Source organism: Callorhinchus milii, unplaced genomic scaffold (genome assembly GCF_018977255.1).
Source record: "Callorhinchus milii isolate IMCB2004 unplaced genomic scaffold, IMCB_Cmil_1.0 Scaffold16, whole genome shotgun sequence".
NCBI classification, from domain to species: domain Eukaryota; kingdom Metazoa; phylum Chordata; class Chondrichthyes; order Chimaeriformes; family Callorhinchidae; genus Callorhinchus; species Callorhinchus milii.
This window is the reverse complement of record NW_024704757.1, coordinates 6,349,751-6,366,103: the sequence shown is the minus strand read 5'-3', so window position 1 is coordinate 6,366,103 and position 16,353 is coordinate 6,349,751. Positions and strand designations below refer to the sequence as shown.

Here is a 16,353-nt window from a genome sequence, read left to right as displayed (position 1 = left end):
AGGTTGCAACTGGTATTATTACAATATTATTACAATATTACAATACTATTGATGCTGTCCAGGAGATTTATTTCTGGGCGGGGAACAAACGTTGTAATTAAGGGAAAACCACCCAGGAAAGTATTTCTCAAAAGACCATTTAAATTTGTTTTCACCTTCACTAAGATTGAGTTTCATATCATGACCGGACTTGAAGTTGGCTTTGGGAAATCTAGACAGCTGGCAATGTTAACTGATCACATATGGTTGTTGGAACAAATTTAATCAAGGAAATGGAAGTTTCCAGTTGTTCCATCAGAGGACAACAACAACAAGAAGGACAAGAGAGGCTCTGGAACGAAAGCTTAAGATGAAATCATGCTGGACTAAACATGATGCATTTTGGCAAAAGTCATAGAGTTGCTGGTCTTTAACTACCCATGTTTATCTGAGAGATTGTAAGAGGAATGCAGTACAGAGAGAGACCGTATGTGTGTGGATTGCATCACTAATTGGAACAAAAATCAAATCTTTGGTTCAGTAACAATCTATTTAAAGAATTGTTGCTCCCCACGGGGGGTGCATCTCAGACTGTGGAAGGAGTATTTGAGTGACGGAGTGAAAACTGTCCCCGAGTGGACCTGGCCACCACTCTGTTGAACCAGGATTGAGAAATTAGAATTTAGACTCTCAGATCCTTGCACTACACCACCGGATTAGAGGATCCAGATCTGTGAAAGGAGTGGAACTCACTCAGTTTGACCCATCTAAGGCTTCACTACTATCTTTTGAAAATGATGAGTATATTTTGTTCATCACGGAACGAGTCATCTTGTCAGTGTGGTAACATCAGTGGAAGCTTAGGGTTGATTTTTGTTCTCATTAAGGATGCAGTGCAGACAGACTAATTTAAGGAACCTGTGATGTTCTGCATGTCAATTAGACTCTTCACATCAAAGGCTTTGCCTGGATTAAGATATCATTGATAATCCAAGATATACTTGGGAAACTGACCAATTTGCCCTTCAATTGCAAAGTTGTTGAGAAGAGACCGAGACACCACTGAACAATTGAACTTTGGACAAAGAGAGTAACTTTTCTTGATCACTGATCTCTTAAAAGGATGAGAGAAGGTGGACTACAATCCAAAATATTTGGCTTTTATGATGCAGGAGCACATTAATATTATATTTTTACATGCTCAGTCAGGTTCAGATATTTGGGCAAGATTCAAATGCTTGCATCCCAACCCTTTGATTCCGAAATTGCAATGCCATGGATTAGGGCTCTTAATGAGGTGTAGTCACAAAACCAGGGCTTGTGGCCGTAAAGCTATCAAGCCCAATAGCAACATCTTATGGCACTCCTGCATTCGTAAGGAATTTTAGGCATATTCCTGTACCTGTTATACCTCACGCTCTAACTTACCAAAAACAGCCTCAGTTAAGTATTTTAGTGAATGTGAAATTCCAATAATATGGTTTGCTTGTGATTGCAGACATTTTTTGTTTTTAAAAGAAGCTTGCATTTGATACAGAGCTCTATCAAGTTGTTGAAACATCGCAAAGCACTTCACAGAAAAAAATCTCATGACTTTTATTTTGATTTCAAATTCCAAGCAAAAATGCAAGATATCGATCAGTCTACCATCTCTTCAGTCATCTCTTCATCCAATAATATTTGTTTGAGACTTTGCTTATCTAATTTTCTTGTGTTCCTTCCCCTTTCAGTCTCTTGTTTAAATTCTTACCTGTCCCATGGCTTTCTGAGACAGTTTTTCCAGATTTTTTTTTCGAGATATCCAGTCACACCTTCAAACTAGTCTATTTTAACAAGATGCCGGATAGCATCATAAATGCTCAGTGGTTTACAGAGCAAATCACAGCTTTCAAAAAACACCGTGAACCAAGGTGCCATTGAATGGAATACATTGTATATTTATATATGTCCATAAAATATTTATATATTCCATGAAATATAACAAAAAAGTTACAATCTGCAACTTCACCTTTAGGATCATCGAGATGAGTTTTGCCTCAATGCAACCAATTATTCCTGGGTACTGTTCACTGAATTAGTTAGGTCTTATTAGACAGGCTAAAGAAAAGATTTATATTCTTGTAACTCAAGTGTTTTTGTTTCAGGCTCGCGATGGGATGAGAAGCATCCTGGATTCCTATGACAATGAGCTGGTCTCCTCCAGTTATACCCCTCAGTTGAACAGGCGGGTGCGTGAAGCAGAGGACATGGTCCAGAAACTACATGCCCATATTTCTGAGCTAGAGGTGAGCAATTCCTCCATTTTAATGTTAAACTATAGGTACGGAAATTTCTTTGCAATCAAAGCAAATACAAAAAAAATTAAAAATTGTAATTTAAATGTGATCTTTTTGCGTTCACCACAGTAATTTTCTTCCCAGCATGAATTAAAGGCATTTTTTNAATAGACAACAAAATTATAAATTAATATCTGCTGATGAGCTCCATTCCTTCAGTCAAAGCATCACGTAATGTGATACCTTCTTTGTCCACGTATCTGCACTAATAATACTAACATTGACTATTGTACCTGTTGTGAACCCATTTAGTGATGTCCTCCCGACATGAAAGGAGCCATACAAATGTAATCTTGTTGTTCTTGTTAGTGCTTCCCTCCACAAACCGCAGATTATCAAGAACTTTGCAGCTTGTTTCCTCTCCCACACCAAGCTCCGGAATCCAATCAACCCCAACCTTGGAATACTGTGTGAGGTTCTGGTCACCGCAATATAAAAAGGATATTGCAGCGATTGAGAGAGGGCCACCAAAATGATTGAGGGAATGAAGGGACTAGACTATGAGGAGAGATTAGATAAACTGAGCATGTTCACACTGGAGAAGAGAAGGCTGAGGGATGATATGATTACAGTCTTTAAGATTCTGAAGGGAACAGGTAATGTAGACCATGATAAGCTGTTTTATCTTGTACTGAACAGTAGAACCAGAGGTCACAGCCTGCGATTGAAGGGGGGTAAATTCAGAATAAATCTGCGGAAACACTACTTCAGTGAGCAAGTAGTAAACTTATGGAGCAGGCTCCCTAGGGAAACAGTGGAAGCAGAAAATGTTGTTTGTTTCAAAACAAGTCGATAGATTTCTACTTGAAAATAATATTTTGTGATACAGTATATAGTTTGGGACACGACCTGTCAAGCGACTGCCAAGATGGTGGAAGGCGAATGAGATGGATCTTGGTCTATGTTCGCCTAGCAAATTCTTGTTCTCACGTTCTTATCCTCACCCGGCTTCACTGGTTCCCCATCTCCCAGAGGATCGAGTTTAAGATCCTCGTCCTTACTTTCAAAGCCCTCCACAATCTTGCTCCTTCCTATCTTTGTAACCTACTAAACCTCTACCAACCTGTCCATTCCCTTCACTCGGCGGGAACTCATCTTCTCCATGTCCCCCGCCCTGCCCGCTCCGCCGTCGGCAGCCAGGCCTTCAGCCTTTGTGGCCACCCTCTGAAACTCCATCCCGGAATCTCTCAACCTTGCCCTGTCTCTTGTCTCCTTCAAGGCCTGTCTCAAGACTTCCTTTGTTGACTGCGCCTTCGGTCACCTTTCCACCACCCCTTGTTCTCCAACCCTCTTGATTCAAACCCCCAGCTTGGGTACAAACCTTACACTGTTAAGTGCCTTGGGACGGCCTCCCGATATGAAAGGCGCTGTTTAAATGCAATTTGTTGTTGTTCCCACTTTCTCTTACTGATTGCTTCTTTGGGGCTATCTTGTGGGATATTGTCATTTATCCCATGCCTATTATTTGAGCAGATTTACCGACCACGATAACTGATGCTCTCACTTTCTTTCCCCATCCCCAATTTCACAATCGCAACTTCAAGAAGTGTAATGGTTTTGTCATTTTAATTGGAATTGCCCATTTCCGGAGCTCGGCTTGTTGTAGATCAATCAATCGGTTTTGCAATGGTTTCTAGAATTTCATGTACGTGGAGGACATGTAAGGACAGCATCATTCCTAAATGCAAGCGACCTTACTCTTTTACACAAATACAATTAGTCAGTTACTTACCTTGTACCTGGCTGATTCCAGTGTGTGAAATTAGAGTCAACTTGCCGTACTTTGAACTTCGGATGCTTCGAAAGGAGGTTACCAATTATTCGTGGCTTGATGTCAAATGAATATCGGATGAAGAAATTATCAGTTCTACCTCATTCTCCATCTGCCCCACATTCCACTGGATTAGACTCTGCTGTTTAGGCCAGAATACTGCGGGCAAAAGTTAAAGGACCCGAACTCCTTAAGGGGCTTTTAGGCGCGGTAATGTGACACATGCTGATGTGTGTTCTGAAATGGCTGTTGCTGTGCCAATTACATAATTTTCTTTCTGTGTCCACACATCCTTTCTGCTCACTAGTTTCCTTTTCTTCTTTTAAAGATTTAAATAATTTAAAAAAATAATAATTTCAATATTCAGTGCCGAAGATGTACCTTACTCTTTTAAAAAAAATTCTCAGTAGAAAGATCCTTGCTTTCCCAATTAGATCTAATCTTTAAGGCGGACCTTGTCCAATCAGCTGTGAGAAATGTCTGCCCGTTAAACCAATTAAGCAAATATATGCCAAATATTACTCTTTAGTTTCTCTATTCTGTTTTCAAATAAAAGCTGCTTGCTTCATGAATTTTTCCGCTTGTTCTAACCACGTTCTTTTGAAGGCCAACACCAGAGATTTATTTCGATCACAATTTACTTTAAATATGAAATGCTTTATTTCTACAGCTTGAGGATATGTTTTGAATATTACTTTTTCTCCTTCTTTTCGCTGATTTATTTTCCTTAATGCACATGGTTGTACCCCTACCCCCTCCCCTTTTTGATTGGAAAGATTGATTCCTCCATTTTTTTCTCAGATGTACAGTATTTGCTGTAAGGATTCCCAAATTCAGCCTGTGTATGCTACGTATAACCCACTTATTTATACGTTTTGCACATATTGTTCACTTTGCCTAAGGTTACCTTGCTAACAGGTGGCTCATTGAGCGCACCTTCTAAAGGGGCGGGTGTGGTGAGCTGCTCTCTCGACAGGAATCGTGAGAAAAGACCCAGGTTGATTTTTTCCCTCTTTCCCCCACCACCTGTCTACTTTGGGTATAATGTTTTTTATAACCAAAACCAAAAACAATAATAAATTGGTCATTTTCAATCTACGACTGTTTGTGGGACATTGCTGTGCGCAATTGGCTGCCGCGTTCACCCACAAATATACAGTCAATTCACTTTACAGTGTGTTCTGTGAAGCGCTTTGGGACGTCCTCCCGACGTGAAAAGCGCTATATCAAATGCAAGGATTATTATTATTATAATGTTAATTGAAATGCCACACTGCCAATGCTCCTAGGATTAACTAACTCAGCAGTGACTGGAGGTTGAAACTGATGTGTTTTGGTTTGTATGGCTCAGCTACTTAGTGGCTAAAGCTGGATTAATCTTTGGGGGAGCAATGGATTCATTATTTATTTAAATTGTGAATAGTCATTTCATATTTTTTAAAAGGAGTTTTTATTTAAGAAGGTAAAAACTCCAGAAAAAGTGCTAAATATTTGTGTGATAAATCTTATTGATTTATTTATTCTCCTCACTGATCCCGATCTGCAGCTTGGGTGCAAACCTCTCATTGTCCAGCGCCTCTGGACGTCCTCCCGACATGAGAGACATTATATAAAAATACAATTTGTTGTTGTGGTGGTGGTGGTGATCAGCTCATATTGGAAAAAGAAGCTGCTTCTAAAGGCCTATCATTATAAAGGATTTCTCTCATAAATACTGAGGTCAGTCTAACCATATTTTATCCATTAACAACTTTACTCTGAAGGTTAAAAGCACAGTTATAATAGTGTTGGTTGTCTTGCCCTGGAGCAATATAAATAAGTGAAATCTTAGATTTTATAGAATGGTTTATTTTAATTCAGTAACTGGGATGAACACATGGGATTGCAGGTTCAAGGATAACCACAAACAGTGAATATGTTTAATATTTAAAAGTTTAATGGTGTTCAGCAGCCCGTGTTCATTCTGAGGTTATTTGATTCCTTCATTTGGACCTCACTGGGCAATTTACAATGAAGTCCTTTGCAGGCTCCAGAAATTTTCCCAAGAGCTCGGTTTTTAACCAGGCAAACTGGGAATTTCGCAACATTAACCTTCAAAAGAAGAATGTTTTAAAAATGAAAACATTGAAAATGAGTGATTGTATTCTGAAATCAAATGGGCATGAATGTATACACAAGAGCACAGGCATACAAGCAAACACACGCGCGCACACACAATATCACGCACACGAAAGTTTATTGGTTTCATTTAAAATAAACATTTCTCATATGGGTAACATGTTCCTCACATGCTAAAACAAACAAGAACAACTAAAACAAAATGATGTTTGTATAGTGCCTTTCACGTCGGGAGGACATCCCAAAGCGCTGGATAGTCATTGTTTCGGACACTAATATGTTCCAACACTAATATTACAGTAGTGAAATAGGTTAAACTTCAAGACTAGCTTTATCAGTGTATTCATAATCCTATATAATCCAAATAATCATAATTTAAACCCAATTTTAATCATATCTACTGTCCCTGTGTTCCACCATCGGCGGTCACGCCTTCAGCCTTTCTGGCCTTTGATGTTATCAGCTGTTGTGGAAGTAGGGAACCACATTCAGAAAAAGTCAAAAGGCAAAATACTGCAGATGCTGGAAATCTGAAATAAAAACAGAAGTTGCTGGGAACACGCAGCAGTTCAGGCAGCATCTAAGGAGAGAGGAAAATGAGTTAACGTTTCGACCTGAAACGTTATCTCATTTTCCTCTATCCATAGATGCGGCCTGACCTGTTGTAGGTTCCCAGCGACTTCTGTTTTAATTTCAGAAAATGTCCTTTGGATATGGATCATTGTAGGGGGCAGAAGCCAACTAAAGGAAAGTGAATGAGCCATATGTTCATTTTTTAAAGATGAGAATGTGAATACCATCTTACATGGTGGGACACCAATTTTCTTGTCTGGATTTTGGTGAAACTCTTCACAGTTAAAACTGGGAGAACTGAGTGCTGCACTGCTCTGGGATTTGAACTTATGTCCTGGGGATTGTGGCAGGAGCAAGCTTTCTGCAACTTTCCCAGGTTGTAAGTGAGAGACCTGAGTTCAATTCCAGGCAGGGCGAAACCTTGGGCAAGTTTCCTTACTCCACACTCCTAATAATAATCCCTCCAAAAACAATAATAAATTGGTCATTTTCAATCTACGGCTGTTTGTGGGACATTGCTGTGTGCAATTGGCTGCAGCGTTCGCCCACAAATATACAGTCAATTCACTTTACAGTATATTCTGTGAAGCGCTTTGGGACGTCCTCCCGCCATGAAAATGGCTATATCAAATGCAAGGATTATTATTATTATTATTCAGAACACTACATACACTACTATTTTTATTAAAGATGGAAATTGTCTTCATTGATGAAAGCTGAACATACAGAATTTAATGTGCCAACTTTGTCAAACTTCTAATTAGCTGATTATGCCACACTTGAAAGCCATAAATCACTTCTATGTAAATGTGGTGTAATTTCTACATTAACCTTCCCAGTAGCCTAAACAATTCTAAGGATTGAATTGAACTGAGAACAGGACTGGTGATGGTGATACCATTTGTTGAATACACTTTCAATATGGTAAGGTACTATATAAGAGTACAACTTCTTGTTTTGAGTGGAGAAGGAGATGTTTTGGCATTAAAAAAAATACATGGCTAAACCCACAGAGACCCTGGGACCTTAAACCTCTGAGCTAGAAGGAGCATCGTTGGATTTGTTATGAAGCCTTAGCAATAAACTTAGCCCTTTTCTATAAATTCTCCCTGAGCCCGTGCAGCAATTTGCGAAGTTTAAATACCTGAAACGCTTCAATGGCAAAAAGGTTTGAAGAAGTAAATTACAGAACTTTATTTTTTTTATCATTGTGCAAACAAAGTTTTTAGAAACCAAAGGCAGATTTGAATGCCCGACCGCGACTCCACCTCTCCAAGGTTAATATGGTCCAGTGTGATGAATGGTAAGGGTTGGCCAAATGAAGATAAATTTCTAGCCCAGAGGTTCTGCAGAGAATCATGTGAGTCTCGCTGAGATGAGACAGGAGGTTGATTGCAGCATTCTAACACAGCTTGTGCATGAGGTTGCAATGCAAGTTCCATTAACTGAAACCGTGTCAGTTGATATATCCACAAAATCTGTTAAAACCCACTTACAAAGCAAGTTGTATTCTTAAATGAATTTAGTATGAATTCAATTTGGTTGGAAAAATTCAGTGTAATGAGCGTAGGAAAGCAGTACATAAGATCTGAGTGAAAATGGCAGTGCAAACTCCTTTCTCTGCCTGTATTTTCCTTCATGGTTTGTCTTCAACATCAAGCTGTTGTAATTGGATGTCTGATGTGAGTCAAGAATTCAGCATGACTACAAATGAGGTGATGTCAGCAATGTTTGATGTTAGCTTGTTGGGATCAGGAGAGGGAATTGGGAAATGAGTGTTCTTAAAGGGGAACAACTTAAAGGGTTCTAAAGGGCTTGAAACAATTTGAACCATCTGAATAATGGTGTTTTCTTATTTACACCCCGATCCACTGACTCCTTCTGGAAGGGCATGCGAGTCAGAAGATTGTGGGTTCAAGCCCCACGTCAGGACTTTGAGCTCATGGTCTAAACTAGCTCATAATCCAATGCAGTGTCAGAGGTACCATCCTTCCAATGAAATGTGAAGCAAGGTCCCTCCCCTTTGCAGATGGACATTAGAGATCCTGTGGCATTATTTGAAAAAAGAAACGAGTTTCTCTCAGAGACCTGGGCAGCATTGATTGCAGCATTCTAACACTTGTGCATGAGGTTGCAATCCATGTGGCCAAAATTCCCCTTTCAATATCCCTGAGGCAAGTGAATGGCCACTTTCCCTGCTACAATTTAATAATCAATAGTTATCTTTATTTTTTTCTCAACTACATTTCAGAATTTGAACTCGATTCTCTGGGGCTGGGGAGCCAGTGAAGCCGGGCGAGGATGGGAATGATCGTTTCATGGAGCTTAGTGTAGGAGAGGATACAAGCTGCAGAGTTCTGAATAATCTGCAGTTTGTGGAGGGAATAGTTGGTAAATCAGGCGAGCAGGGAGTGCTGACAGTGGGTGAAGTACAGAGGGAAACTATATATATATATACACCAATAAATATTTAAAATTAAGATCTATCAACACCGTGCTTTAGTATTGAAACAGCCGAGTTTTCTGTTTGTTAATGACACTCCTACATGTTAGTGAGAAGAAAGATGAATGAATTTGAAACCTGGAACTCCTCCATATGCATGCAATTAAACTGAGAGGCAGCAATGTGATGTTATCTGGTGCCAAAGGACTGCTAATGATTCCCCTTAAGTAATCAATGTCTATTCTCAGTGAAGGGATAAATCTACTTTTTAAAAACCTTTCCAATTTTCTTCCACTGTGTTACTGTTACTGAGTAGTCCTTCGTTTTGTGTGAGCGTAAAATAATAATTATCCTTGCATTAGATATATGCCTTATCGGGTTGTCAAAATGACACAAGACACTTCAGAAGGTTTTCTGTAGAGTGTGTAGTGACTGTGTCTTTGTAGGTGAGATGTAGTTGGTGTGTAAATGCAGTCTATTGTGTGGGTATTTCTAGCTGAGTCTGAGCCAGTCTTCAGTGTCCACACACTTAAAATACAATACAAAATTGCATTTGTATAGCACCTTTCATGTCGGAGGATATACAGGCCCTGGACAGTCAGGGCTTTGGTCCCAAGCTGGGGGTCGGGATCAGGCAGGGTAGGAGGGTGTGGCTGAAGGCTCGGTCAAAGAGAGGGTTTTGAGACACGTCTTGAAGGAGACAAGGGAGGGAGCGAGGCAAAGGCAATGTGGAATGGAGTTCCATAGGGTGGGGGCAGAAAGACTGAAGGCCCGACTGCCAATGCTGATGAGGGCTGGGCGGGGGAACATAAAACAGGCCACAGCCTGCTGAGTGGAGAGAGTGGACAGGTTGATATGGGGTCAGCAAGTTGCAGCGGTAGAGAGGGGCAAGGACGTGAAGGGCCTTGAAGGTGAGGACAAGGAATTTGAAGTCTATCCTCTGAGGGATGGGGAGCCAGTGGAGCGGGCGAGAATAGGAGTGATGGGGTCAGGGGGCTTGGTGCAGGAGAGGGCAATATCAATGGCAAGCTACGCAGTTTTAGCTGGTTAGACGCCAGCAGGACCCCAACGCACACTCTAGGGTCTACAAGCCTTGGCTCCTGCCAACCTGCACTTAAGCACAGTTATGGGTTTCCGCATGTGTCAGATACGCGGCTGACCAAAAAAAAGTGAAATGGTGAGGAGAGTCCTTGATGGTACGACTGCAATAGGCAGTGAGGTTTGTGAAGGAAATGTCCTGTTATTTCGTATTTCTCCAGGCAGGTATTTACGAGCCAGAAGCCTGATGGTTCAGTGCCTTGGGATGTCCCCCTGACATGAAAGGCACTATGTAAACGCAATTTGTTATTGTTGTGCTGCTTGTGAGCTTGCCATTTGGAGGTACACTGGTTTGAGCTGCTGCTTTTTTCCATTGAATATCTACTGAAAATATACATTGAAAATATACAGTCAATTCACTTTACAGCATATTCTGTGAAGAGCTTTGAGACGTCTAGAAGACATATCAAAGCGCTATATCAAATGCAAGGATTATTATTATTATTACTGATGTATCCTACAAATTCTCAGTCACTACTCTTCGCAGGAGAAAATCCCGCGTAGCCCTTTGAGATATTATGACAAAGACGATAATTATTATTGTTGCTCTTTGAATTCCCTGTGTGGTAATCTGCTTTTTATTAAAAAGAACTCTTCCAGTTGGTCTGAATACTGTTCATCACAGCTTTTGGATGAGACATTAAACTGAAAGCAATTCCATGCTTTGACATGTTTCGACTAGGTAATGCTGTAAAAAGCGAGTTCTTTCATTTGCTCGAGTCTTTAATGTGTTGAGCTGGCAGCCACACATCAATGAAAACAGTGGCTAGAATTCATCAGGCCAAATGCTGAGCCGTCTTCATTAAATACACCAGATGCCTTATTTTAATGAAGCTATTTTGTGTTTGATTTTGCAAAATCTGTTAACTAATCAGTAGTAATGCAAGGAAAATGTACAGAACTCCAGTCATGATTTCTCAGGGGCCGGGTGTAACTGGGACTCAGTTAAAGTGCAATTTGGATATTCCTTCCCGCTGCTGATCCTGCCTGACAAAAAAAATGCATTGATATTTCTTGTTGCCTTGAACAAATGATGCAATAAACATAGAACCAGATGGCTAGTTCTCAAAAAAGCAGGTTGTTGATGATTTTTCCTGGCAGGTTTTTACAATATAATGTTTTTATTTCCTGATATACTGACTTGATTTGCTTTGGGATTTTATTCTTTTCTTTCCACCAAATGCACATTTTTTTAATATATGTATAATATAATATATATATACATGTATAGAAAAAGTACTTTCACCGTCTCTTCAGTTACTTCTGTGTCCACAATTCTAAAGCTGAGGGTGATGGTCAGACTTGTCAGGTCTGCTGCTGTCTGACTCTGCGTCCCTGAGAGCAGCTCTTGTTGACACCCTTGTTTGCTTTGTATTTTTTTCCTGCTTTTTTGGAGCCTAGATAAGGATATTTTAGAGGAATGTCAGGATGAGCAGTTGGTCTTACCACATGGTGCAGCATTTTAGTGCATCACTGCACTGGAGCATTGGTCACCTCCCACACTTCAGTTAATAAATGATAATAATAACCCATACATTTGATACAGAGCCTTTTATCTCGGGTGGACGACTCAGAGCTCTTCACAGTATTCTTTGAAAAGTGTAGTGACTGTTTATTTGTAGGCGCACGCATCAAACAATTTGCTCTAAACAAAGTCTCCAAAACAGCCTGACCAATTTCATTTGGGGAAATTAACGTCCAACTGAACAGACAGTTGGGACCACAGTTTAACATCTCACCGAAAGGAGTGCATTGCAGGTCAAAGTACTGATTTGGGTCTTGAGCAAATTTCAAGACACTGAGTCACTGACACACATTTAATATTTCCAGGTCAGATGTAGTGTTTATTACTAATATCTGGGTCATCCTTCAGACTTTATTACAATGACGGTTTGTGTTGATCAGGGTGTGATGTATCGCAATATTCAGGAAAAGAATCCTTTTTTCCCCCCCTGTTTTTTGAATCGTCAATATTTAATGTACCCATGTCAGATGTAGTATGAACTGGATGCAGCATTGAACTTCTCTCTGTTTGTCTTAATCCAGGAACAGAGGAGCTCCCCTGCTGCACCAGTATGACATTTTAATTTCCTACATCAATTATCCCGTGTTGTATATGAGTTGGAGTGAGTTATGGGCATTTGTGTCAATTTATGTCCTTTGGGATGCATACCTTCTAAAAATTGTCTTCATAATAAACAACAACAACTTGGATTTATATAGCGCCCTCCACACTGGACAGCTTCTCAGAGCGCTTCACAGTAACGGATCCCGGGGCCGAGCCAGGGGGAGGGGGAGGAAGTTGACCAAAGGCGCAGTCGAAAAGAAAGGTCTTCAGCAGAGACCTGAAAATAATAATAATGTAAAACAATAATATTGATGATAATAAGCATGGATTATCCTTTTAGCCCCTTTTAGTCAGGATGGATAGAATATTTCCTCCAATAGTATGGGCAAAGTTTTGATATGCAGACCCTTAACGGAAAGGCCTAGTTCGAACTCTCTATGGTAATCCGTTTCCCTCCAGACATACCCTTTTTGATAGATTATTTTTTCTTCAGCATTTTTTGACAAAACCCATGTTGAGGTTTCCATGCAAAACAAGAAACAGTGCTGTGTAAAATAAAGTTTTAAGTGATCATCAGATGACAAGTGTGTATAAAGGTTTATTAGAATTGTGAACAACAATTTACCAGTGTTTATGGGACTCTGCCGTATCTTTGAAATATCCTTCAGTGGGTGATGTGTTGTGTTCCAAAGCCTGCAGGATAAAACGATCCATATACATGAAGGATGTGCTTCAGGTCCTGACAACAAGCCAGTTTTTCCCAGAAGGCAGAATACTCTTTCAAGGTGGATTCACAAAAAATCACAGGGTTTCTTTCTTTGCTCCCTCTTCAAAAATAAACACTAAAGCTGAGAAGAGGTGACCTCCCTTTTCCCCTCTCTTCCCTCCCCCAGCTCAGCACCGCCACTGTAAAGTGCTTTGAGACATTATTCTGTGTGAAGGCACTATATGAATACAAGTTGTTGTCGTGAGGAAGTAAAACTTGGGAAGCAAATCTTGTGTGTCATTCTTTGAGCCCTGGAGTTGATTTATTCTCTGAGCAGCAACTTAGAATAGGGACTGCAGTGCAGCTAGAACCTTCAGTAGGGTGCAAGGTGATAGTTGGTGGCTTGATGCTTTGGGTATGTACCAGCCTCTTCCTTTGAGGGAATAAATATTGGACCATGACAGCTAAACATCCAGCTTCGTATTGCAATACCTGTGCATAAGCCCTTGAGGACGAATCCTTGACTCGGCTCTGCATTTTGTGCAACATCAACCTGGAGATTGCTTAACCTCAACCCACACAATCTACAAGACAAGTGGAGAGCAAATACAAATACAACAAGACAGTAGAAGGACAAATTATGTAAGGTCTTCTGGTTGAGAAAACGCCCCAAATCAATAGCTTTACTTAAAAAGATTGACCGTTCTGTTGCTCACCTACACCTCAATGGGAAGCAGTTTGACATCAGTTAGATGTTCAAATGGGGTAGCGTCATGGATCACATCTTTTGCCTGTGGATTTCTCTCCCAGACAGTTATATCCCCTGGATATAATACAGATCAAACTTGGACAAAGATTTCACTGGAATGTGGCAAATCTATTTAGTTTCTTTGTCTTTCTTTCTCCTACGGTAACCACCAGGTTTGTGTTGAGAGTTATCTGTCCTGTATCCCTTCCTCTCTTGTCCGTCACTTTCTGGCCCTTTCCAAGCTCTATGTATGTTTTCCTACAAATGTGTGGAGAAATCAATTTCACAGCTGACTGCAACAAGGCTTGATACTGTCCTGTTCTTTTACCTCAATGATCTAATCCTGTATGGGCGTTCTGCATGAATCCTTGAAATTCACTCCCTCATCTTGAGGAGTGAACCATTACGCGTAAAATCAACGGCTCTCACTTTCCTGACAGGTTCCCTTTGCCTTTGGGAATCGTATTTCATAGGTTGAGTCATTCAGTACATTGCTGGGACTAATCTCCTCACTGTGTACTCTAACCTGCATTAACCCTGATGTGCAAGTGTTTTATTTTATTTAATTCTGGGTGATTGTGCAATTTTTGTCCTCTCTCATTACCTGAGAAAGCAAAAAGGTCTCTTCCTGCCTTTAAAAGGGCCACTGTTTAACGTTTTTATATGTTTTAACACTTGTCTGATTTCAGTGCTCCGATTTTGTTTTCCATTTCCATGGCAGCATGTTCATCGATTGATGACAAGTCATGGTCCATACTAACCATTTCATTCCCTGCTTTAGAGGAATGCATTTCACAAACCATGGAAATTGGGTTGTGGATTTTTAAAAAAAGAAAAAAAAGTGTTTCTTAGGCCTGAAGATGGAACCAATACAAATTGTTCTTAAGCTTTTAGCTTGTAGAGCTCTCAAAACTGTTCAGCATTCTTCGAAACATGCATTTATAAGATCATTGAACGGGATGTATTTTAAAATAATGGCTTCTGTCCAAAGATACTACAGTAGGAACTGACTGGGTTGCTTGGTTACTCTAATCTTCCCTCCTTGCCTTGTGTGGTACTGCGGTTTTCACACCAAATTAACCCTCCAAGAGTTGTATTCTTGGCACAAAGATCACAGTATGAAACAGCTGATTGCATTCCAATTCAGCTGCTCCTTTTCCACAGAGACCCACCCAAGTAACTCTTCATGTTTGGCAGCAAAAACATTTATAGTCAATCATGCGATGTTCAGGTCAGCACGGTCGATGCTGGAGGGCCTTGGTTGTCAGGACTGGCGGGAAGCCCTGACAGAAGCTGCAGCAGTATGAACACTGCAGATGTAAATTACATTGGGCTCGTTCTCTTGTGTTCTGGAGTTCTATTTCACCATCCAAGAGCTTATTACCCACCATGATTTTATGTCGTTTACTAACCGATTGTATCTAGAGTAACATTAGAAACTAGCTTGTGAATTTGGAATTCTGTGCCTGGCTGGAAGGAAGTGTGTATGCGGTGGGTGTGTGTGCGCGTGTGTGTGCATGTGTTTGTGCAGTGTGATGTGTATGTGAGAATCGTGAGGTGACCATAACTTCCTCATGACATTGTAACTGGTGCAGATGAGTATCGCAAGGTACTGTGAGCTCGAAAGAAGGAGAATGCGTCATCGTCTGTGTGATAAACATCTCCACTAGTAAAACCTGAGCAGGTAATTCATAAGAAAATCTAAAGTAGGTTATATTTAGTGTAATGAGTAGAAATATTGATTCTATGATATTGATGACAATTGTGCATATTTGCCATGTTTCCAATTTAAAGAAATAAATTAATGCTAAAAATAACTAAAAGAAAATTACTTGACATTGCTTTGTCATTGACGTGTCATTGCTCTGGAAATATTTTTAGTTCAAACGTTATTTCTTCATGAAACTATTACATTTTTAGGTGCCTTCCTTGTATATTTTTAAAAGAACTGAACAGATGGAATAAATTACTGCAGTATAAATCTTCCAAATATGAAGTCTTTCATTTTACTGAATAAAGCAACACCCCCAAGAAATGCCTGGGCTCTGTCCGAGAGATAATACAGTTCCCTATGGCATGGTATCAATGATGCCGACAAGAGGTGAAGTGGTCACCATACCGGGTAGACCTTGTGATATTACCAACGGACCTGTAACTGATTTGCCTTTATATGACCAAGGCAATGAATCTTACATTAGATGTTGGTCCCACTGCCTTGGGATGTCCTCTTGATGTGAAAGGCGCTATACAAATGTAACTTCTTGTTGTTGTTGGTCTATTTATGCAATGCTTTAAGGGGCTTGAAGTCTTTGCCCCCCCCCCCATTTTTGAAAAATGTAGTTTATAAATTTGTAAAGAAAAAATTATTCATTGCAGTGTTTTGTAACTGCAATGGGAATGGTGGGTTGGGCATCACTTTGATTGTTGGCATTCTGTTAGGCTGTGCTGTGAGGTATATAATTCTTTCTATAATTAATGTATAGAAACTGGCTATTTCATTTTCCAAATACAAT

At 40.1% G+C, this 16,353-nt stretch overlaps 1 protein-coding gene across 2 annotated transcripts in view; it reads left to right on the top strand.

Annotated features, from left to right (window-relative positions):
• Window positions 1-16,353, top strand: part of mad1l1 (mitotic arrest deficient 1 like 1) — a 337,784-nt gene that overhangs the window by 111,841 nt on the left and 209,590 nt on the right. For both annotated transcript variants that reach the window (XM_007905757.2, XM_007905759.2), the window contains exon 12: window positions 2,124-2,264. In XM_007905757.2, coding sequence (XP_007903948.1) covers window positions 2,124-2,264 — 141 coding nt within the window. The remainder of the gene's footprint in view (window positions 1-2,123; window positions 2,265-16,353) is intronic.